This window comes from Capra hircus, chromosome 2, assembly GCF_001704415.2.
Source record: "Capra hircus breed San Clemente chromosome 2, ASM170441v1, whole genome shotgun sequence".
Taxonomy (NCBI): domain Eukaryota; kingdom Metazoa; phylum Chordata; class Mammalia; order Artiodactyla; family Bovidae; genus Capra; species Capra hircus.
Window position 1 is genome coordinate 8,199,865 of NC_030809.1, and position 25,096 is coordinate 8,224,960.

The 25,096-nt window shown below is 44.1% G+C and overlaps 1 protein-coding gene across 1 annotated transcript; it reads right to left on the reverse strand.

Moving 5' to 3' along the window:
• SYF2 (SYF2 pre-mRNA splicing factor) lies at window positions 17,874–24,274 on the reverse strand. Its single transcript, XM_018055998.1, has 7 exons — window positions 24,153–24,274; window positions 23,823–23,933; window positions 22,304–22,429; window positions 21,780–21,897; window positions 21,375–21,465; window positions 20,019–20,117; window positions 17,874–19,238 (listed from the first exon to the last, which is right to left on the reverse strand). Exons 1-7 carry the CDS (start codon window positions 24,231–24,233, stop codon window positions 19,073–19,075), a joined length of 792 nt encoding a protein of 263 aa, XP_017911487.1. The 5' UTR covers window positions 24,234–24,274; the 3' UTR covers window positions 17,874–19,072.

A 25,096-nucleotide genomic window follows, 5' to 3' on the forward strand; every position in this document is an offset into this window, starting at 1 on the left:
CATGGACAGAGGAAACTGGAGGGTTACAGTCCGCAGGAGCGCACGGAGTCAGACAGGACTGAAGTGACTTAGCACACACAAACGCTTGCGAGAAGCAGCGTAACTAAAATCAGTCCTTAAATTTTATTTGTTGACATAGTCAAGTTTCTAGAACACTCCCTAACATGTAATAGGTGCTCAATATAGCTTTTTAAAAGAGATTTCTAACTGAGTTGTTGATATTTCTCTGGATGGGCCATCGCATGTGTCTCTTGGGAATCCAAGAGTCTGATTTGATGCTTTGTTTTCTCAAGAGGCCTCCTGGAAATCACACCAAAGTGAATTTTGTGAAGCCTGCACATTATACAAACCTTCCAAATTCAATGGAAGTCTTGTCATGATATGATTACAATCAGAAATGATACTAGCTTAATTGAGATACAATTCTCATACCATAAAATTCACTTTTTAAAGGGCACAGTTTAGTGGGTTTTGGCTTACTCACAGGATTGTGCAACCATCAACCATAATACAATTTTAGAACATTTTCATCATCCCAAAAGGAGACTCATAACCATCAGCAGTCATCCCCCATCACTCCCTCTCCCATCCACCCAGCCCCTGGCAAAACCACTAACCCACTTTCTGGCTCTATGGATTTGCCTGTTCTGGACATGTCATATAAATGGAGTCACATAACGTGTCTGGTCTTTTGTGTCTGGCTTGTGTCAGCCGGCAATTGTTTTCAAGATTCAACCATGTTGCCGCTGGTATCAGTCACTCATTCCTTTTTAAGATTTTTAATTTATTAATATTTAATGTTTTTGACTGTGCTGGGCCTGGCTGCACAGGCTGCTCTTTAGCTGTGGCGCTCGGGCTTCTCATCGCGGTGGCGTATCTTGTTGTAGAGCATGGGTTCCAGGGTGCTCGGGCTTCAGTAGTTCTGGCACGTGGGCTTAGCTTCTCCGTGGCAAGTGGGATCTTCCCAGATCGGGGATCAAACCTGTGTCTCCTGCACTGACAGGTGAATTCTCTACCACTGAGCCACCAGGGAAGCCCTTCATGGCTTTTTATTGCTGAATAATACTGCATTGTGTGGACATGCCACATTTTCTTTATGCATCCATCATCTGATTGCTTCCACTTGGAGGCTATTAGAAAGAATGCTGCTACAAACATTTGCTTACAAGTTTTTGTGTGGCAAGATATCTTCATTTCTTTTGGGTACATACTCAGGGGTAAGAATTGTTGGGTCATGCGGTAGCTCTCTGTTTAACCTTTTGAGGAACTTCCAGACTGTTTCCCAAAGCAGCTGCCCCATTTTATATTCCTGCCAGTATGTAATGTATGGAGAGTTCCAATTTCTCCATGTCCTTACCAGCACTTGTTATTATCCGTCTTTCTGATTATAGCTAGTGAATGTGAAGTACATTTCCTTGTAGTTTACTTTGCATTTCTCTGAGGGCTACTGATGTTGAGCATCATTTCTGTGTGTTTATTGGCCATTTGTACAGCCCCTTTAGAAAAAGGTACAGACATAAATTTGATCTTATATATATAGGCTAATTTTGCTAGGGGTCTTCCCTGATAGCTCAGTTGGTAAAGAATCCACCTGCAAGGCTAGAGACCCCGGTTCAATGCCTGGGTCTGGAAGATCCACTGGAGAAAGGATAGGCTAATGACTCCAGTATTCTTGGGCTTCCCTTGTGGCTCAGTGGGTAAAAATTTTGCTGAAAATTTTTGTAAGCTTGGATTATGGAGCCAAAATTCTTTTTTCCCTAATAATAAACAAAGTATTACGAAAAACTGATCAACTCACATGCCATTGATTTAGAATACCTGTATCTACAACAAAGGAAAAGATCGTTGTTTTCTCAGCCACCAAAGTCCCATCTCTTAGTATGTCTAGCAAAAAAAGAGAGAGAGAGAGAGAGAATGAGTCTAGTAGAGCAAAATTACAATCAGAATTCGTGAAATGTTTAAATTCAAAATGGCTTTTAAAATTCACTTCTCTTCTAATTACATGTAGTAACAGAAACTAGTTTCCTGAGTACTTTAAAATTATAACTTTGCCCACTTTTCAATAATCTACTAATAAGTTCATTCTACAAACAAAGCTAGTGGAGTTCCAGTAAACTATTTCAAATCCTAAAAGATGATGTTGTGAAAGTGCTGCACTCAATATGCCAGCAAATTTGGAAAACTCAGCAGTGGCCACAGGACTGGAAAATGTCAGTTTTCATTCCAATCGCTAAGAAAGGCAATGCCAAAGAATGCTCAAACTACCACACAATTGCACTCATCTTACATGCTAGTAAAGTAATGCTCAAAATCCTCCAAGCCAGGCTTCAACAATACGTGAACAAAGAACTTCCAGATGTTCAAGCTGGTTTTAGAAAAGGCAGAGGAATCAGAGGTCAAATTGCCAACATCTGCTGGATCATTGAAAAACCAAGAGAGTTCCAGAAAAAACATCTCAGTTCAGTTCAGTTCAGTCACTCAGTCGTGTCCGGCTCTTTGCGACCCCATGAATTGCACCATGCCAGGCCTACCTGTCCATCACCAACTCCCAGAGTTCACCCAAACTCATATGCATTGAGTCGGTGATGCCATCTATCCATGTCATCCTCTGTTGTCCCCTTCTCTTCCTGCCCCCAATCCCTCCCAGCATCAGAATCTTTTCCAATAAGTCAGCTCTTCTCATGAGGTGGCCAGAGTATTGGAGTTTCAGCCTCACCATCAGTCCTTCCAATGAACACTCAGGACAGATCTCCTTTAGAAAGGACTGGTTGGATCTCCCTGAAGTCCAAGGGACTCTCAAGAGTCCTTTCCAGCACCACAGTTCAAAAGCATCAATTCTTCAGTGATCAGCTTTCTTCACAGTCCAACTCTCACATCCATACATGACCACTGGAAAAACCATAGCCTTGACTAGACAGAGTTTGTTGGCAAAGTAATGTCTCTGCTTTTCAATATGCTATCTAGGTTGGTCATAACTTTCCTTCCAAGGAGTAAGCGTCTTTTAATTTCATGGCTGCAATCACCATCTGCAGTGATTTTGGAGCCCAAAAAATAAAGTCTGACACTGTTTCCACTGTTTCCCCATCTATCTGCCATGAAGTGATGGGACCGGATGCCATGATCTTCGTTTTCTGAATGTTGAGCTTTAAGCCAACTTTTTCACTCTCCTCTTTCACTTTCATCAAGAGGCTTTTTAGCTCCTCTTCACTTTCTGCCATAAGGGTGGTGTCATCTGCATATCTGAGGTTATTGATATTTCTCCCGGCAATCTTGATTCCAGCTTGTGCTTCTTCCAGCCCAGCGTTTCTCATGATGTACTCTGCATTTAAGTTAAATAAGGAAGGTGACAATATACAGCCTTGACGTACTCCTTTTCCTATTTGGAACCAGTGTATTGTTCCATGTCCAGTTCTAACTGTTGCTTCCTGACCTGCATATAGGTTTCTCAAGAGACAGGTCAGGTGGTCTGGCATTCCCATCTCTTTCAGAATTTTCACAGTTTATTGTGATCTACACAGTCAAAGACTTTGGCATAGTCAATAAAGCAGAAATAGATGTTTTTTCTGGAACTCTCTTGCTTTTTCGACGATCCAGTGGATGTTGGCAATTTGATCTCTGGTTCCTCTGCCTTTTCTAAAACCAGCTTGAACATCTGGAAGTTCACAGTTCACATATTGCTGAAGCCTGGCTTGGAGAATTTTGAGCGTTACTTTACTAGCGTGTGAGATGATGAGTGCAATCGTGTGGTAGTTTGAGCATTCTTTGGCATTGCCTTTCTTTGGGATTGGAATGAAAACTGACCTTTTCCCGTCCTGTGGCCACTGCTGAGTTTTCCAAATTTGCTGGCATATTGAGTGCAGCACTTTCACAGCATCATCTTTCAGGATTTGAAATAGCTCAACTGGAATTCCATCACTTCCACTAGCTTTGTTCACAGTGATGCTTTCCAAGGCCCACTTGACTTCACATTCCAGGATGTCTGGCTCTAGATGAGTGATCACACCATCATGATTATCTGGGTCATGAAGATCTTTTTTGTACAGTTCTTCTGTGTATTCTTGCCACCTCTTCTTAATATCTTTGGCTTCTGTTAGGTCCAGATCATTTGTGTCCTTTATCGAGCCCATCTTTGCATGAAATGTTCCTTGGTATCTCTAATTTTCTTGAAGAGATCTCTAGTCTTTCCCATTCTGTTGTTTTCCTCTATTTCTTTGCATTGATCACTGAGGAAGGCTTTCTTATTGCTCCTTGCTATTCTTTGGAACTCTGCATTCAGATGCTTATATCTTTCCTTTTTTTCTTTGCTTTTCACTTCTCTTCTTTTCACAGCTATTTGTAAGGCCTTCCCAGACAGCCATTTTGCTTTTTTGCATTTCTTTTCCATGGAGATGGTCTTGATCCCTGTCTCCTGTACAATGTCATGAACCTCATTCCATAGTTCATTAGGCACTCTATCTATCAGATCTAGTCCCTTAAATCTATTTCTCACTTCCACTGTATAATCATAAGGGATTTGATTTTGGTCATACCTGAATGGTCTAGTGTTTTCCCTAATTTTTTCAATTTCAATCTGAATTTGCCAATAAGGAGTTCATGATCTGAGCCACAGTCAGCTCCTGGTCTTGTTTTTGCTGACTGTATAGAGCTTCTCCATCTTTGGCTGCAAAGAATATAATCAATCTGATTTTGGTGTTGACCATCTGGTGATGTCCATGTGTAGAGTCTTCTCTTGTATTGTTGGAAGAGGGTGTTTGCTATGACCAGTGCGTTCTCTTGGCAAAACTCTATTAGCCTTTGCCCTGCTTCATTCCGCATTCCAAAGCCAAATTTGCCTGTTACCCCAGGTGTTTCTTGACTTCCTACTTTTGCATTCCAGTCCCCTATAATGAAAAGGACATCTTTTTTGGGTGTTAGTTCTAAAAGGTCTTGTAGGTATTCATAGAACCATTCAACTTCAGCTTCTTCAGCGTTACTGGTTGGGGCATAGACTTGGATTACTGTGATATTGAATGGTTTGCCTTGGAAATGAACAGAGATCATTCCGTCGTTTTTGAGATTGCATCCAAGTACTGCATTTCAGACTCTTGTTGACCATGATGGCTACTCCATTTCTTCTGAGGGATTCCTGTGCGCAGTAGTAGATATAATGGTCATCTGAGTTAAATTCACCCATTCCAGTCCATTTTAGTTCGCTGATTCCTAGAATGTCGTCGTTCACTCTTGACATCTCCTGTTTGACCACTTTCAATTTGCCTCGATTCATGGACCTGACATTCCAGGTTCCTATGCAATATTGCCCTTTACAGCATCAGACCTTGCTTCTATCACCACTTACATCCACAGCTGGGTATTTTTTTTGCTTTGGCTCCATCCCTTCATTCTTTCTGGAGTTATTTCTCCACTGATCTCCAGTAGTGTATTGGGCACCTACCGACCTGGGGAGTTCCTCTTTCAGTATCCTATCATTTTGCCTTTTCATACTGTTATTAAATCCTCCCAACAGTCCTCAGAGCTAGGCATTATTAACACATGTTAGAACTGGAGAAACTGAAGCACAAAGTAGCTGACATATTATGGACTGAATCATGTCACCCCAAATTCATATGCTGAAACCCTAACCCCCCATATGACTAGATTTGGAGATGGGGCCTTTAAAGTGGTCATTAAGGTTAAATGAGGTCATAAGGGTGGGGCCCTAATCCAATAGAATCAGTGTCCCTATAAGAAGAGGAAGAGATACCAGGAATACACATGCACAGAGAAAAGGCCATGTTACCACAGCAAGAAGTTAGTCATCTGTAAGCCAAGGAGTGGACCCTTGTCAGAAACCAACCCTTGCTGGCACCTTGAGCGTGGACTTCCAGCCTCCAGAACTGTGAATAAGGAAATTTTTACAGTTTAAGCCACCTAATCTATAGCACTCTGTTAGGGAAGCCCAGTCCTGAATATTCATTGGAAGGACTGATGTTGCAGCTGAAACTCCAATACTTCGGCCACCTGCTGACTCATTAAAAGACCCTGATGCTGGGAAAGATTGAGGGCAGGAGGAGAAGGGGACGACAGAGGATGAGATGGTTGGATGGCATCACCAACTCAATGGGCATGAGTTTGAGTAAACTCTGGGAGTTGATGATGGACAGGGAAGCCTGGCGTGCTGCAGTCCATGGGGTCGCAAAGAGCAGGACATGACTGAGTGACTGAACTGAACTGAACTGAGTGAACAGTACAGGTGACTTGCCTAAGAATTTTTGCCTGATAAATGGAAGAGCTGAGATTTGAATCTGGATTGTTTGACACCTGAGACTGTGCTTTCTTTTTTCCCTGGCCACACCATGTGGCTTGCAGGATCTCAGTTCCCTAACCAGGGATTGAACCCAGACCACAGCAGTGAAGCACCAAATCCACACTAGACCACCAGGAAACTCCCCTGAATCCATGCTTTTAATGGCTAATGTGCAGGATCTCTTGCCATGAGAAAGGAGAGAGGAGAGTCCTGTTAGGGAACATGAGGGTAACAACAGGAACTGCCAAGATGCAGGAGCGTTTGCTCTGCACACGTCATGGCAAGTAGAAGGGGAAAAGTGGGAGCAGTAACAGATTTTGTTTTCTTGGGCTCCAAAATCTATGTGGACAGTGACTGCCACCGTGAAATTAAAAGATGCTTGCTCCTTGGAAGAAAAGCTATGACAAATCTAGACAGCATATTAAAAAGCAGAAATATCATTTTGCCAACAAATGTCCATCTAGTCAAAGCTATGGTTTTTCCAGTAGTCATGTACAGATGTGAGAGCTGGACCTTAAAGAAGGTTGAGCACCAAAGAATTGATGCTTTCAAATTGTGGTGTTGGAGAGGACTCTTGAGAGTCCCTTAGACTGTAAGGAGATCAAACCAGTCAATCCTAAAGGAAATCAACTGTGACTATTCATTGGAAGGACCGATGCTGAAGCTGAAGCTCCAATTCTTGGGCCACCGGATGCAAAAACCTGACTCCTTGGAAAAGACCCTGATGCTGGGGAAGACTGAAGGCAAACAGAGAAACGGGGAAGCAGAGGATAAGATAGCATTACCAATTCAATGGACATGAATCTGAGCCAACTCCAGGACATAGTGTTAGACAGGGGACCCTGGAGTGCTATAGTCCATGGGGTTGCAAAGAGTCAGACATGACTTAGCAACTGAACAACAACAGCATCAACAAAGCCCATGGCACTAAGAGCTTTGCATGGATTATCCTTTTAATACCAGCAACCATCCTGTGAGGTTATTGCTAGTGGCCACCACCCCACCCCCCCAGCCCCATTTCACTAAGGCCTTAAGAAAAAGCTAACAGGGCAAAGTCACCCCAGACCAGCTGGGAACAATGTGCTAAATACAACTAGTTGTAACTATTAGAGATCATTTTGTTACGGGCAGCTTCACCATGTGTTCAACCAGGCCTCCCAAATGGGAGAACACAGTTGGGTCATGTGAGAATTAAGCCTCCATTTCTCTGGGAAGGCCTCTGAAATCAATGAGCCAGTGAGGAAAGTGTCCCCATTGAGATGTCACAGTGTTGAAGAAAAGGGTCAGTGGGGAGCAGCCCTGCCCTTGTGGGCAGGGTAGGTAGGAAGGATTGCTGTTAGAGGGGATTACTCAGACAAGACTGCTGTGGCAGCGGGGGGGGAGGGGGGATTAAACAGGACCTCTGCCACCTCCCTCTTAGAATAAGTCATGGCTAATGGGCTTCCCTGGTGGCTAAGTCATAAAGAATCTGCCTGCAATGCAGGAGACCCAGGTTTGATCCCTGGGTCCCGAAGATCCCCTGGAGAAGGAAATGGCAACCCACTTCAGTATTCTTGCCTGGGAAATCCCACAGACAGAGCAGCCTGGTGGGCTACAGTCTTTGCAACAGGGTTGCAGAGAGTCAGACACGACCTAGTGAGTAAACCACCACCAATGGGGCCTCAGCAGCAGTCAGGCTGGTGTCAAAGGGGGCTCGCTAACATTGCCTCTGTTTCCAGCCACATCCTCCAGATCCCCCCAAACAGACCTCGCTTCCTCTTCTAGGCACTCAGCGTCATCAGACCCGTGGATGGGTTCGGAGAGACTGACGTAGATCATCTCCATTTTCCCTGCACAGCATTTTCCAAAGGACAAGATGTGTCTCGAAGGCAAGCACTCCTGAGACAGGCGGTCCCTTCTGAACTTTGCAGCTAAAGTCAAGGAAAAGACCTCAGCTTGGTGCTAATATGTCTTTCATGACATTTCTCATATTTTCTCGTCCTTCGACAAAGAAAGACTAGACTTCAGATTCAGCACCTTTTATGGGCAGCGGTGTCTTCCCTCCTACCTCCCGGAAATTCCAAATTCCACATACAGGGCACCCTAATTCACTGATGCCTTGCTTATTATTTAATTCTTTTACTTTCTATCTTGCCTTTGGGGTTTCTGTTGCTAGGTCTTCGAGTCCACTACTTTCTTCTGTGATGTCTAATCTACAGTTAAGCCCATTCAGTATATGTTTCATCTTAGACATGTAATTTTCATGTCAAGAAGTTCAATGTAGGCCTGTTCATGTCTCTTCTTAACTTTTTGAACATGTGAAGTACAGCTATAGTAACTGACTTGTCTCTTGCTTCAAATGTCTGTGTCACTTCTTGGTAAGTGTAGGTTGATTTCCTTTATTTTTCATTATGAGTCCTATTTTCCTGTTTCTCTGAAGATGCTGGACACTGTGAACTTGATTTTGTAGGTACTGGATATTTCTGTGTTTATGATAATGATTCTTAATCTTTGCTCTAGGATATAGTTAAATTATTTGGAAACAGTGTGATTCTTTTTTTAGGTTTTCAAAATTAATTTATTTTTAACTGGGGGGTAATTGTTGGTTTCTGCCACATGTTAACATGAAGCAGCCCTAGGTATACATATGTCCCCCCCCCGTGAACCTCCCTCCCACGCCCACCCCATCCCACTGCTCTGTGCTGTCGCAGAGCACCAGTTTGGCTTCCTGAGCCACACAGGACATTCTCACCATGTTTCCATGCTATTCTCTCAATCCATGCCACCCTCCCTTTCCCCCACTGTGTCCACAAGTGTGCTCTGCGTGTCTGAGGGAAACCATTCAATTCTTTTAGGTCTGAACTTTTAAGATTTTTAGGCAAGACCCAAGCAGTGTTTAGTCTAGGGCTAATTAATCTCCACTACTGAGGCAAAACCTCAGCCATGAATTATGAAGTTTTCCAGCTCAGCTGGTGGGAAACACTCTTCCTGGCCATGTGCGACTGCCAGGCGCTATTCTCCCCTCAGTGCAGTTCAGCCGCTCAGTCGTGTCCGACCCCATGAACCGCAGCACGCCAGGCCTCCCTGTCCATCACCGACTCCCGGAGTCCACCCAAGCCCATGTCCATCGAGTCGGTGATGCCATCCAGCCATCTCATCCTCTGTCAGCCCCTTCTCTTCCCACCCTCAATCTTTCTCAGAATCAGGGTCTTTTCAAATGAGTCAGCGCTTCACATCAGGTGGCCAAAGTGAGTTTCAGCTTCAGCATCAGTCCTTCCAATGGACACCGAGGACTGATCTCCTTTAGGATGGACTGGTTGGATCTCCTTGCAGTTCAAGGGACTCTCATGAGTCTTTTCCAACACCACAGTTCAAAAGCATCAATTCTTCGGCGCTCAGCTTTCTTTATAGTCCAACTATCACATCCATACATGACCACTGGAAAAATCATAGCCTTGACTAGATGGACCTTTGTTGACAAAGTAATGTCTCTGCTTTTTAAAATGCTGTCTAGGTTGGTCATAACTTTCCTTCCAAGGAGTAAGCGTCTTTTAATTTCATGGCTGCAATCACCAACTGCAGTGATTTTGGAGCCCAGAAAAATGAAGTCAGCCACTGTTTCCACTGTTGCCCGATCTATTTGCCATGAAGTGATGGGACCAGATGCCATGATCTTCGTTTTCTGAATGTTGAGCTTTAAGCCAACTTTTTCACTCTCCTCTTTTACTTTCATCAAGAGGCTTTTTAGTTCTTCTTCACTTTCTGCCATGAGGGTGGTGTCATCTGCATATCTGAGGTTATTGATATTTCTTCCGGCAATCTTGATTCCAGCTTGTGCTTCTTCCAGCCCAGTGTTTCACATGATGTACTCTGCATATAAGTTAAATAAGCAGGGTGACAATATACAGCCTTGATGTACTCCCTTCCCTATTTGGAATCAGTCTGTTGTTCCATGTCCAGTTCTAACTGTTGCTTCCTGACCTGCATATAGGTTTCTCAAGAGGCAGGTCAGGTGGTCTGGTATTCCCATCTCTTTCAGAATTTTCCACAGTGTATTGTGATCCACATAGTCAAAGGCTTTAGCATAGTCAATAAAGCAGAAATAGATGTTTTTCTGGAACTCTCTTGCTTTTTCAATCCTCCCCTCAGCTTCCAGTCATTTCCTCACACACATATTCTGCCTTATGCTTGCTGAGACCTCTGTGGACTTTCCAGTTCTGCGTGCAGCTCCCTTCTCTCCAGCACTCTGGCACCTCTGCGCTCTGCCTGGCTTCTCTGTGCTCTGCCTGGCTTCTCCCACCATGCACCATAGCCTGGACGTTCTTTAAACCCAATGAGCTGAGTTGATCATAGGGATACCCTTGTTTCCTCTCTTTGGAACCACTGGGCCTCCTTGTTTTATTTCCAGTATCTTGAAAACTGCTGGGACTTCCCTGGTGGACTGATGGTTAAGATCTGCCTTGTAATGCAGGGGATGTGTGTTTGATCCCTAGTCTAGGAACTAAGATCCCACGTGCTGCAGGGAAACTAAGCCTGCAACTACTGAGCCCGGGCGCCACAGAAAGAGAGCCCCCCCTCTGAGACATGCCACATGACACAGTGAAGATTCCGCGTGCTGCAACTGAGACCCAACGTAGTGAAAGAAAGAGAGAAAAGTGCTGTTTCACATAAGTTCCTTTTGTTTTTGTTCCAAGCAGCAAGATAAATCCATCTCCCATCCCTCCATCTTGACTGAAAGTTGAAGTCTCATGTTAACTCTTTCAATTAGATTTTACATTTTCTTCACATATGTCCTGTGCCTTCTCATTTAGCCCAGGCTCAGTGTTAAGCGGCTCAGGGTCTTAAGAATCCACCTGCCAGTGCATGAGACACGGGTTTGATTCCTGGGTCGGGAAGATCCTCTGGAGAAGGAAATGGCAACCCACTCCAGTATTCTTGCCTGGGAAATCCCATGGACAGAAGAGCCTGGTGGGCTACAGTCCATGGGGTTGCCGGAGTCAGACACAACTTAGCAACTAAACAACAACAAATACGTTCTTTTTTTTAATTAATTTTAGTTTGATTGGAGCATAATTACTTTATAATATTGTGATGGCTTTTGCCATATATCAACATGAACCAGCCACAGGTATGCATGCACCCCCCCCCCATTCTGAACCTCCCGCCCCACTCCATCCCTCGGGGTTGTCCCAGAGCACCAGCTTTGGGTGCCCTGCTTCATGCATCGAACTTGCACTGGCCATCTTTTTTTATACAGTAATATGGCACTCCACTCCAGTACTCTTGCCTGGAAAATCCCATGGGCAGAGGAGCCTGGTAGGCTGCAGTCCATGGGGTCGCTAAGAGTCGGACATGACTGAGCAACTTCTCTTTCAATTTTCACTTTCCGACATTGGAGAAGGAAATGGCAACCCACTCCAGTGTTCTTGCCTGGAGAATCCCAGGGATGGGGGAGCCTGGTGGGCTGCCATCTAAGGGGTCGCACAGAGTCGGACACGACTGAAGCGACTTAGCAGTAGTAGCAGCAGCATACATGTTTCAAAGCTTCCCTGGTGGCGCAGACAGTAAAGTGTCTGCCTGCAATTCGGGAGACCTGGGTTTGATCCCTGGGTCGGGAAGTTCCCCTGGAGAAGGAAATGGCGACCCACTCCAGTACTCTCGCCTGGAAAATTCTGTGGACAGAGGAGCCTTGTAAGCTATAGTCCGTGGGGTTGCAAAGAGTCCAACACAACTGAATGACTTCACTTCACTTCATACATGTTTCAGTGCTATTCTCTCAAATCCTCCCACCCTTGCCTTCTCCCATTGAGTCCAAAAGTCTGCTCTTAACATCTGTGTTTCCTTTGCTGCCCTGTATGTAGGATCATTGGTATCATCTTTCTAAATTCCACACACACACACACACACACACATATATATATGCATTAATGTATAGTATTTGTGTCTTTCCGACTTACTTCACTCTGTGTAATAGGCTTCAGGTTCATCCACCTCGTTAGAACTGACTCAGATACATTCCTTTTTATATATGAGTAATATTCCATTGTGTACATGTACCACACTTCCTTATCCATTCATCTGCTGATGGACATCTATACCTACACTGAGACCAAACTCCACCCAAGAGCCAGCAAGCTCCAGTGCAAGACACTCCACGCTAATCCTCCAGCAAAACAGGAACACAACCCTGAACATTAAAAGATAGGCTGCCCGAAGCCGTAAGTTTCACATAGGCTTTTTTCGTTTGTTTGTAGAAAAGCACGTGTGTGCTTTTCTCCGTGCGCGTGTGTGCTAAGTCGCTTCAGTCATGGCCGACTCTGTGCAGTCCTATGGACCATAGCCCGCCAGGCTCCTCTGCCCATGGGATTCTCCAAGCAAGAGTACTGGAGTGAGTTTCCAGTCCCTTCTCCAGGGGATCCTCTCAACCCAGGGACTGCACCTGCATCTCTTAGGTCTCCTGCATTGGCCGGGGGGCCCCTTACCTCTAGTGTCACCTGGAAAGCCCATGGACACCCAAAACTCACCTCTGGACACTGCACTGCCCTCCAGAGAGGATCCAGCTCCATCCACCTGGAACACAGACACAAGTTCCTCCAACCAGGAAACCCTCACAAGCCGCTGGTCCAACCCCACCCTCAGGAGCAGACCCCACGACAAATATATTCTAGAGACTTCCCTGGTAGTCCGATGGTTAAGACTCTTTGTTCCCAATTCAGGGGGCATGGATTCATTCCTGGTCGGGGAACTAATATCCCACATGTCACAGGATTGGCCAATATATATAAATATATATGTATATGTTTATACAGATACTAATTTTTATTGCTATTGTAACCTATTTCCTCCCAACTCCATTTCTAGGTATTTATTTCTAGAGTGGGGAAAAATTACTGATTTTTGTATATTTCACATTTGTCCTGAGATTGAACCATGCATTGTTCATGCATTTCTTCAGCAGCAGGTAACAGGAAGATGAGAGGCAGGCGTCTAGGGCTGGTGCAGCCACTCAGTGTTGCCAATAGGAATGCAAGCTCCACTCTCCTCGGCACATTAAGTTTGTCCTCATGCTTGCTACTTCATGGCACAAAAAGGCTGCTGTTTCAACTCCAGCCCTCTCACATATGATCCAAGCAGGAAGAAGAAAGAGGAAAGCAGGGAGTGGCTCCCTTACGAGAAAAGCAAAAGATTTCTCAGATTAGATTGTGTCATTTTAGCCAGAACTATAATATTTGACAACCTGGAACAGCAGGACAGTCTGGGGAAACAAATGTTTAGCTGGAAATTTTACCATAAATTCACCCAAAAAATCAGGGTTTGGTTGGTTATGAAGAGAATTGATATTGGACAGGCAGTTAACAGGCCTTCAAGCTACTCTTGCACTCTTAGAATAAACCCTGCTGGCCCATATATTCTTGTAAATACCTTGCCAGATTATATTTGACAATGTGTTTTGATGTGTTTTTTTGTTTAAGGCTATTGCAATACTCAGGATTAAAGACCTGAACTAAGGTAGTGGAAATGGGAAATGAAATATATTTATTTTGGGGAGCTTCCTGTTCAGGAAAGTGTAGTGAAAGGATGTGCACTCATCTCCTGCCAGAGAACCAAAATCACAACTAACTAACTGTTAAACAACCATCAACAGGAGGATGCTGGAACCCACTGAAAAAAGATACCCCACATCCAAAGACAAAGAAGAAGCGATACAGTAGGAGGGGCACAATCACCATAAAATCAAATCCCATACCCGCCAGTTAGGCGACCCACAAACTGGAGAACAATAACACCCAAGAAGTTGTCCGCTGTTGTGAAGGTTCTGAACCACACCTCAGGCTTCCCAGCCTGGGGATCTCACAAACGGACTGGGAATCCCCAGGTAATCCGGCCTTGAAGGTCAGCGGGATTTGATTACAGGACTTCCACAGGACTCCACAGGGAAACAGAGACTCCAGACTTGGAAGGTACGAGCAAAACCTTGCACGCACTAAGACCCAGAGGAAAGGAGCAGCGACCCAACAGAAGCTTGAACCAAAACTGCCCGCTGGTGTTGGAGGGTCTCCTGTGGAGGCCTGGGTGGGCAGGGGCTCCCCACAGGGACGGGGGCAGTGGCAGCATCAGGCTGGGAAGGTCCGCCTTGGCGTAAACCCCTCTTGGAGGTCTCCATTAACCCGACCATAGAGTGTGTAGTGCCCAGAGCTGGGTCACCTCAGGACAAAAAGTTACCAGGAAGTGCAACCCACCCATCAGCAGATAATTGGATTAAGGTGTTACTGAGCAAGGCCCTGCCCACCACAGCAAGACCCGTTTTTCCCCATCACCAGCGCCTCCGTCAGGAAGCTTACTCTAGCCTCTTAGCCTCCTCCATCAGAGGGCAGACAGGGCGAGAACCACCGTCCCACAGCGGCTAAAGCAAAACCACATTACATGATGATGAAGAAGCAGAGCTAGGGCCCGGAGTCCCACGTGAAGGCACATGTTGCTGCTGCTCAGTCACCCAGTCGTGTCAGACACTTTGCGACCCCATGGACTGCAGCATGCCAGGCCTCCCTGTCCCTCACCATCTCCCGAAGTGTGCCCATGTTCGTGTTCATCGCATCAGTGATGCCATCCAGCCATCTCATCCTCTGATGCCCTCTTCTCCTTCTGCCCTATCTTTCCCAGTATTAGGGACTTTTCCAATGGGTTGGCTGTTCACATCAAGTGAACAAGATATTGGAGTTTCATCATCAGTCCTTCCAGTGAATATTCAGGGTTGATTTCCCTTACAATTGACTGGTTTGATCTCCTTGCTATCCAAGGGACTTTCAGGTGTCTTCTCCACCACCACAGTTCAAAGGCATCAATTCTTTGGCTCTCTGCCTTCTTTACAGTCCAGCTCTCACAACCTTAAGTGACCACTGGGAAGACCATAGCCTTGACTATACAGAGCTTTGTCAGCAGAGTAATGTCTGAGCTTTTCAACACACTGTCTAGGTTTGTCATCACTTTCCTGCCAAGAGGCAATCGTCTTCCGATTTCATGGCTGCAGTCACCATCCGCAGTGATCTCAGAGCCCAAGAAGAGGAAATCTGTCACTGCTCTGACCTTTTCCCCTTCTATTTGCCATGAAGTAATGGGGCCAGATGCCATGATCTTAGTTTTTCAATGCTGAATTTTAAACCTGCTTTTTCCACTCTCCTTCTTCACCCTCATCAAGAGGCTCTTTACTTCCTCTTCACTTTCTGCCATTAGAAAGGTATCATCCACATATTTTGAGATTGTTGGTTTCTCCCCCATCTTGATTCCAGCTTGTAACTCATCCAGCCCGGCATTTCTCATGATGTGCTCAGCGTACAGATTAAACAAACAGGGTGACAGCAGACAGCCCTGTCCTACTCCTTTCTCTATCTTGAGCCAATCAGTTGTTCCATACAGAGTTCTAAATGTTGCTTCTTGACCCACATACAGGTTTCTCAGGAGACATGTAAGATGATCTGGTATTCCCATCTCTTCAAGAGCTTTCCACAGTTTTTCATGATCCACACAGTCAAAGGCTTTAGCGTAGTTGATGAAACAGAGGTAAATGTTTTTCTGGAATCTTCACTATTGTGATTATACAGCTATTAACTGTTTAACACCATTGTTATCATCATTGGTCAACAGAAAAATAGAACTCCGTATCACCAAAATTATGATTTCATAGGAAAACCTGTAACCACTTTTAAAAATCCAGACGCATATCAGAATTATCTTGAAATTTGCTTTTGAAAAATACAAATACCCAGGTATCGCTTTTTTTTCCTCCAGAGCTCCAGATGGTTCTAATGAGCAGTCGTGTTTGAAAACAAATGGACTAAATGATGATCTTTTACCTTAGTTTGTTTCTTCTATTTCATATTCAGTGCTACCACTTCATTTAGTTTTCCAATTTCTCCATCTTTTTTTTAATTTTTTTCCTCAAGCACAGTAGAAAAGCTTTTGTATACGTATCAATAATATATGTATTTTAGAAATTTTATCAATATTTGCCTAAAAAATTACAACATTTTTATTCCACTTGACTTCGTATGGATAGAACGCTAGATTTGTAATTTTAAAAAATAGATAGGCAACACATAACACAGGTTTACTGTCTAGCACAAGAATTATAGTATCTTGTAATAACCTATCATCTCACACGCTAGAAATGCTCAAAATTCTCCAAGCCAGGCTTCAGCAATACGTGAACTGTGAACTTCCAGATGTTCAAGCTGGTTTTCAAAAAGGCAGAGGAACCAGAGATCAAATTGCCAACATCCACTGGATCATGGAAAAAGCAAGAGAGTTCAAGAAAAACATCTATTTCTGCTTTATTGACTATGCCAAAGCCTTTGACTGTGTGGATCACAATACACTGTGGAAAATTCTGAAAGAGATGGGAATACCAGACCACCTGACCTGCCTCTTGAGAAACCTATATGCAGGTCAGGAAGCAACAATTAGAACTGGACAGGGAACAACAGACTGGTTCCAAATAGGAAAAGGAGTACATCAAGGCTGTATATTGTCACCCTGCTTATTTAACTTAAATGCAGAGTACATCATGAGAAACACTGGGCTGGAAGAAGCACAAGCTGGAATCAAGATTGCCGGAAGAAATATCAGTAACCTCAGATATGCAGATGACACCACCCTTATGGCAGAAAGTGAAGAGGAACTAAAAAGCCTCTTGATGAAAGTGAAAGAGTGAAAAAGCTGGCTTAAAACTCAACATTCTGAAAGCTAAGATCATGGCATCTTGTTCCATGACTTCACGGGAAATAGATGGGGAAACAGTGTCAGACTTATTTTGGGGGGCTCAAAAATCCAAAATTTTTCCAGTGGTCATGCACGGATGTGAAAGTTGGACTGTGAAGAAAGCTGTGCGCCGAAGAATTGATGCTTTTGAACTGTGGTGTTGGAGAAGACTTGAGAGTCCCTTGGACTGCAAGGAGATCCAACCAGTCCATTCTAAAGGAGATCAGTCCTGGGTGTTCTTTGGAAGGAATGATGCTGGAGCTGAAACTCCAGTCCTTTGGCCACCTCATGTGAAGAGTTGACTCACTGGAAAAGACTGATGCTGAGAGGGATTGGAGGCAGAAGAAGCGGGCAAAAGAGGATGAGATGGCTAGATGGCATCACGGACTCGATGGACATGAGTCTGAGTGAATTCCGGGAGTTGGTGATAGACAGGGAGGCCTGGCATGCTGCAATTCATGGGGTTGCAAAGTCAGACACAACTGAGCGACTGATTTGAATAACCTATACTGGAAAATAATTTCAAAAAAATGTGTATAACTCTATCATCTTGCTGTGCATCTGAAACATTATAAGTCAACTATACTTCAATAAAAAATATACTTAAGAAAAAGATATATTTATTTTCAGAGGTAGCATCCAGGCTGTGGTCAGACCTAACTGCACAGATTAAATGCTAGAAGATAAAATAAGAGCAGACATAGAAAGTACTACATAAATTTAAAAGGGAATAATAATGTGGTTATTAATTATAAATACTAAAGCTGAAGTTTTTGTGAAATTTTCTTGAGTTTCAGGTTTTTAATTTGGAATGTCCTAGATACTTAGCATTATCAACACATTGAAAAAATTATAGCAATCTTTCACTTTAGTTTTATTAAAATAGGACTATTATTGTGATAATAGCATTGTAGTCAGATACATAGTGAAATATTTATAGATAAAATTATACATTTAGTATTTGCTTCAAAATAACATGAGTTATAGAAAGTGGATAGAAATGAAGATGAAACAAATATTGGCGTAAGTTGGTAATTATTAAAGACAGGCACTGATTATAGGACTCATTGGATTATTTTGACCATGTTTGCAACGGAAGCACGTGTGTGTATATTTGCGTAAATATAAATGTATGAATACAAATATTCATTTTATTTATTGGCTGTGCTGAGTCTTTGCTGAGGCGTGTGGGTCTCTCCAGCTGTAGGGCATGGGCTTAGTTGCCCCATGGCATGTGGGATCTTGGAAAAGGAAATGGCAACCCATTCCAGTATTTTCACCTGGAAAATCCCATGGACATAGGAGACTCACAGGCTACAGTCCATAGGGTCTGAGTCGGACATGACTGAAGCAATTGAGAATGTGGGATCTTAGTTCCCCAAGAAGGGATTAAACCCAGGAAGGCGGACTCTCAACCACTGGACCACCAGGGAAGTCCCCATATACCTGTTTTAAATGATACAATGCTTGGTAGGGATTCTCTTCCACAGGATAGCTCCTTTTCAAAAGGGAACTACACCTGCTCACTGTTTACGGGAGGACAATTCTACTTCCTAAACTTGGTCCTAAGCAGCCCTCTATGGAGACAGCCTGCTCCTGCCCTCCAGCAGCCACTGTCATCTCCTCACTACCATCCTTAGCTGTGGAGTCCACAACCCCACATGGTTCCCGAGTCCAGTTCTAGATTTTATCAAATTCACTGAAATACTCAAAGTAACAAGGACTGCATTTACATACGCTACCAGCATTCCTTAAACCCAAAATGCTTCAAAGATTCAAGTCATACACATTTAAAATACATAGAAAAATAACAGAATTTATACAAAGTCGATTTTTACAAAACAAGTACATTACAAGAAATATATCTTATATCCAAGCACAAAAAATGTGGAAATATATATGACGTATACATTTAAGAAAAAACATTTATTTTTAAATGCTGGGTGGGAGGGCACAAACAGAGTTCTAGTTTACAGTATAACTCTGAAGAGAACTTCAATTTGCTAGCAGAAATTTTCACTCTATTCTCAAGCTTCCAAACAGTTCCTGATGGGATTAGACGGCTGTTCCTCTCTCCAAATTCTGCTTAATTTCAGCTGTATATTTCCCATAGAATCTTTCTGCCTTCTTGTTGAATTTAGCATTCCTTTCATTAATGTAGTCAATATCTGCATCATCATTATAAGGGCGTCTCCGGCTATATTTGTCTCGTTTTTCAATTCTGGGAGAAGAAGAAAAATTTCAAAACTGCTTTCCTTTTTAGTATTAATAAAACATGGCAAAAAAAAAATCAGTACACTTAAACTAGCACACTTTGGGGTGGGGGGAGCCCAGTTTTCATCAAGATGAAGTTGAAACTGCCAATTAACAGCATATCCCTGGGTATGAACCATGAAATTCAGTAAACACAAACAAATCTTCAGAATGTTTCTAAAAGAACAATGATACACTGCCAGGAACCGGATACATGAAGTAAAGGAAATGACTATAACAGTAATTATATTATTAATTATAATAATTATTATATTAATAACCACAGCTAATATGAACAGAGTATACAGTATATACTAGACACTAATCTTAATACTGAAGTGCATGAGCTCCTATAAACTAAATTCATTTTGCTCTGCCTGATCAGTATCAGGAAGAACGACCCTATCAGTATTAAGAAGCACAAATATACTTAGGTAAGTTTATTAGAACACTTATACTTCTTTAAATCAGAGTGCCATGGTTGTTAAAGTAGAAGAAAGAATAAGTTCTTCAAAGAGAATAATTTTATTTATAATTTTCAATTATAATAACTCAATTCCATCAATATTTTACATCTTCATTCCAAATCACATGGATTCAATTCATACTTGCTCTCTGTCCCCAAAACCACTAGAGATGCAAGGTCAGAAATGAGCGAGTAGAACACCTATCTTAATTCATTCTAAGCACGTTATGTCCATTTTGTCACGAAACATTTAATGAAATGGCTGCTGTATGGTGTACTCACTGTTTTTCGAGGTCTAGGACCATCCTGTCAATTTCCTCTGTGGAAGGCACATGTGTCCCATGAAGAAGACTGTTGGACGTTGGGAAAAACTCTTCTCCACTGAAAAGACAGCAACATGGACTTGGAGTAACACTGCAAGTGCTCCATATTTTCAAACGAAACTACCATTCATGAAGAGAGATAAAATACATAAATGTCTTTACTGTGGGATCCTAGCTCATCTTTTTTTAAAAAACAAGAGAATACAGAATTGTAAAGGATGAAAGTTAAGAAATCACCTAGTTCAACACCTTCATTCTACAGATGAAAGAGCCAAGGGTCAGAGGTTAAAGACTTGCTTCCAGCCTCAGGTTCTCTTTCCACTATAGCAGGCCAGCAAATTACAGCCTCTTGTTTACAGAAACAGTTTTACTGGGAAACAGCCCACCCATCTATCTATGACTACTCTGCTGCTGCTGCTAAGTCGCTTCATTCGTGTCCGACTCTGTGTGACCCCATAGACGGCAGCCACCAGGCTCCGCCGTCCCTGGGATTCTCCAGGCAAGAACACTGGAGTGGGCTGTCATTTCCTTCTCCAATGACTACTCTATGGGTGCTTTAACATCACAAGGGCAGAGTGGAATAGTTGTGACAGAGCCCAGATAGCCTATAAGCCTAAAATATTCACTCTCTGGTCCCTTACAGCAGTTCACCTATCCTGGCACTAAAGCATTCTATGTCCCAAAATATAACTACGATGATCTCTCAACACCCAGCTGCAGAATGCCCAGCTAGAAAGATAATCATGTGGTCAGCTTAACTGCTGTGGATGAGCAGTAAGTAAACAGCATCAAGACCTGAAACTATCCTTATACAGTTGTTGAGCATTTCTCTGGTGTTCCAGCGGTTAAAAATCTACCTGCCAAAACAGGGGACACAGGTGTGATCCCTGGTTCAGGGAGAGTCCACATGCCACGGAGCAACTAACCCCATGCCCCGTAACTACTGAAGCGCAGATGCTCTAGGGCCCATGTGCTGCAACTACTAAGCCTGAGTACTGCAGCTAATGAAGCCTGTGCACCTAGAGCCCGTGATCCACAAGGGAAGCCACCACAGTGAGAAGCCCACACACCGCAATGCAGAGGAGCTTCAGTGGAGAGGAGCTCCCACTTGCTGTAGCCAGAGAAAGCCCACACGCAACAAAGACCCCGCACAGCCAAAACACAGCAACAACAAAAAACCCCCAGCTACTGATAATCCATAGCTAAGCACTACAGTGTGTGTTTATGTATATATGTTTATGTGTACACACGAGTTTTAATACATCAGTATCACTTCAGGATGAAAACAGGACTTGCATTAATCCTGTCAACTTACTGCTTTTCTCTCAGCCTCTCATATGTTTCCATGTCTGGTTTGATCTGTTTGGTCAGCCGATGATACTGGCGAAGCTGGGCAGCAGCATAATCTAAAAATAAAATGAAAATTGGAAATGATATATTACCTTATTTGATCATTACTATTCAGAGAAGAATCAATATTATTCGCATAGCCTGTATCCTGAAGATCCGGACCAAACAGGCTTTAATTTTAGCACTGAATAAAGGAACCCAGCTGATTCAAGTAGAGCCTTTTTCACTTCTGCCATATATAATATTTTGTATTTTTCTTAGGAGTATAAGTATTACAGAATATTCCACGAAGGGGCATATCCTTTCTTAAAACTAGGAACACTGAAGGCATGCTTATCTCAGAGGCCTATTCAATAAAGTTCAGTCTTACCTGAAAATCCCAGGTCGGGGTTTTTCCTCCTCTTTTTTCTCTCCCATCTTTCTGCATCTTCTGCACTGATTTCTAGCAACTTCACTTTCTCATAGTCTTCCCCTCTCGCTGCACATTCCTAAAATGAAGCAGAAAAAAGCTAATGTTTGCCCTTATGATACAAGCAATTATTTGAACTATTTTAAGTGAATATAAAGCAATACATTTAAAATAACCATTACTATGTGAAGGAGAAATTTGGTTATCTGATGTTGTATAATAAGAAGTGAGTACATCAATCTAAAAAATAATACTCAACATTTATCCAGTGTCAGACCCTCTCTTAAATGTTCCAAATGCACTGACTCATTTAATTCATAATTAACTCAAGTAATTATTACAGATCTCATTTTACAGATGAGAAAACACAATCACAGGGAGATTAAATTACTTGCCCAAAGTGTTGCAGCTGATAAAGAGCTTTTTTTTACTATCTCAATACAACAGAACAGACCACTTATGAAAACAGCAGAGCAGTTCCTAACCTTTTTCTTTTCTTCTTCCTGTAGTTCCCATTCCAAACGAGCTTTTTTGGCTTCCCAATTCGCAGGTAACTTAAGTCTTTTATCTTCTTCAACAACTTCCTGGTGATTTAATTTACGAGCTTCATTCTAAAACCATAAACACAAAAAGGTTGCTGGCTGAAACACAAAAATAAATCCAAACAAATTTTTCCCACTTTAAGGAAGGCCGAGAACCATCAAAGGATTTTAAGCAAGGTCTTACATTTGTATACAGTCAAGAAATGTGTTGAGCTGTACTGGTGTGCTATTCCAGATGTCTGGGGGTTAATGTCTCACATTATGAAAAAAATATTCTACTTTCAATTCCCTTTTAATCCTGACTAATTAAAGGAAGAAGCCTCAATTTGAGGCTGGTGCTTTACTACCTATCATAGTATCTCTAACCTTTCCCAAGTACTCCTGCTCTTTAGATATTTTAGCAGTTTACATTATGGCAAATGAAAGGCACTCTCCATTTAAATTACTGTATGAAGAGTCTGTTTTAAATTAAATTTAACTGCATAAACCAAAACAAGTAGACTATCTCAGGGACAACTTAAAGTTAGATGTTTGTTGGGTCACAGGCTGGAGGCAGTTAGTCCAGGAGGATGTGTCTCTCAGTATCCAACCCCATGTTCTTTACACCAAGTAAATATGTAAGTGTGTTTGATTCTAGATCAAATTCTTCTGGGTAAAGAAACGGACTTCTCTCAACCTGTCATTCCTGCCATCCAGACACCAAGAACACACGTGTGGTCAAAGCTGAATGTGCCACACTGAAGGAAACAGCAAACTACGGGGAACTGGAGACATTTCAGTGAAAAGGTGTTAGGAGGAGCTACTTATAGCATTTGAGTCTGTATCAGGCGACTGCAGGAAGCTTTGGCTTAGGCAGGGTCAGAAAGTCAGGGCATACTCTGATTGTTTTCATGAACATATAAGTCTTTATACAGGAGGCAGGAGTAAGGGAGTGAGGCTAGCGCTGTATTTACCACTGGTCTTAGCAGAAGACAGTGCTGTGTGGTCATTTCTGTGGTTTGTACCGCTCTGCTCTTGTCACTGTGGTAGTCTGAGTGTGGGTGAGGATTTTGTGAACCCATGGCCAAGCTATCAGTCAGGACCCTTTGAGTTGAAACAGTCGAGCTGCTTTTTTGTTTCTGGGCTCCAACGGCAGCCAGCTGTTTGCTGGACTCTTATCCCTGATATGAATTCCTTTCCTTTGCATGTGTTCCCTCTGTTTGGAAGAGCTTACTGGGGCCATACTGCAGAGAAGCTGTTAGTAAGAGACTCCCCTCCCCCAAACTCGAAAAAAGGTTTGGAGAAAGTATGTCCGTTTCCAAAAGTGACTCCAATGCGCTGCCAGGTTGAGAACCACCGGGACAGAGCTTCCATCCAGCTCTGCCGACCTGTCACACGCACAGGTGCGCCTTCCTCTTCCCTCCACAAATGTGCGCGGGCCTGGCCAGGTGGCAAGTGTCAGGTGGCCTCCGAGGCAACTCACCCGCTTCAGGTGCAGCTCCCGGAATTTGCGCAGTCTCTGTTCGCGCTTCTGGGCGGCCAGCTCCTCGGCTCCTGCGGGAGGCTGCTGCTCCTCTGCTCCACCCACCGGCGCCTATATGGCGGAGGAGAAGCTGAGTAAGGGCCGGTGAGGCTTCTCCCGGTCAGCCCAAGTGAGTCCCCGCGGGCCAGGCCAGGCGCTCATCGCCGATCCTGGCCCCACATTCTCTGCGCCTTCCTGACCCGGCACACAAGCACTTCCTCCACTTCTCGCCCCCGCTGCCCTCAGAACCCTCCCCAACTAAGAACCCTGGGTAGAACCACCGGCACGTACCTTCTCGGTAAGAGTCGCAGCCGCCATCTCAAGCTTTCCTTGCCCACTTCCGGAAACAACTACCAGCACTTCCGCCGACATTTGGCCTGCCGCGTCAATACATAATAATAGCCGACCATAAACCCCGCCTCTTCCGGCAGCCTCAGGAATTTAGGCCTTTTTGGCAGTGAGACATTTTCAATTGGGCAGAGTATTGCGCAGCTGCAAAAGGCCGTAGAGGCGGAGGCGGGGAGGGGAGAGGGGGGCGCGGGGAGGGGAGAGGGGGGCGCGGGGAGGGGAGAGGGGGGCGCGGGGAGGGGAGAGGGGGGCGCGGGGAGGGGAGAGGGGGGCGCGGGGAGGGGAGAGGGGGGCGCGGGGAGGGGAGAGGGGGGCGCGGGGAGGGGAGAGGGGGGCGCGGGGGGGGGGGGGCGGGGCGGGGCGGGGCGGGGCGAGGCGCGGGCGGGGCGGGCCTGGAGGGTTTTGGTAGCCGGCGGGTGGGGGAGCATAGCCAAGCTAGGGGAGCTTTGTGAAAAGTTACAACTGTGTCAGTTCAGTTCAGTCGCCCAGTCGTGTCCGACTCTGCGACGCCATGAATCGCAGCACGCCAGGCCTCCCTGTCCATCACCATCTCCCGGAGTTCACTCAGACTCCTGTCCATCGAGTCCGTGATGCCATCCAGCCATCTCATCCTCGGTTGTCCCTTTCTCCTACTGCCCCCAATCCTTCCCAGCATCAGTCTTTTCCAATGAGTTAACTCTTCACACGAAGTGGCCAAAGTACTGGAGTTTCAGCTTTAGCATCATTCCCTCCAAAGAAATCCCAGGGTTGATCTCCTTCAGAATGGACTGGTTGGATCTGCTTGCAGTCCAAGGGACTCTCAAGAGTCTTCTCCAACACCACAGTTCAAAAGCATCAATTCTTCAGCGCTCAGCCTTCTTCAAAGTCCAACTCTCACATCCATACAT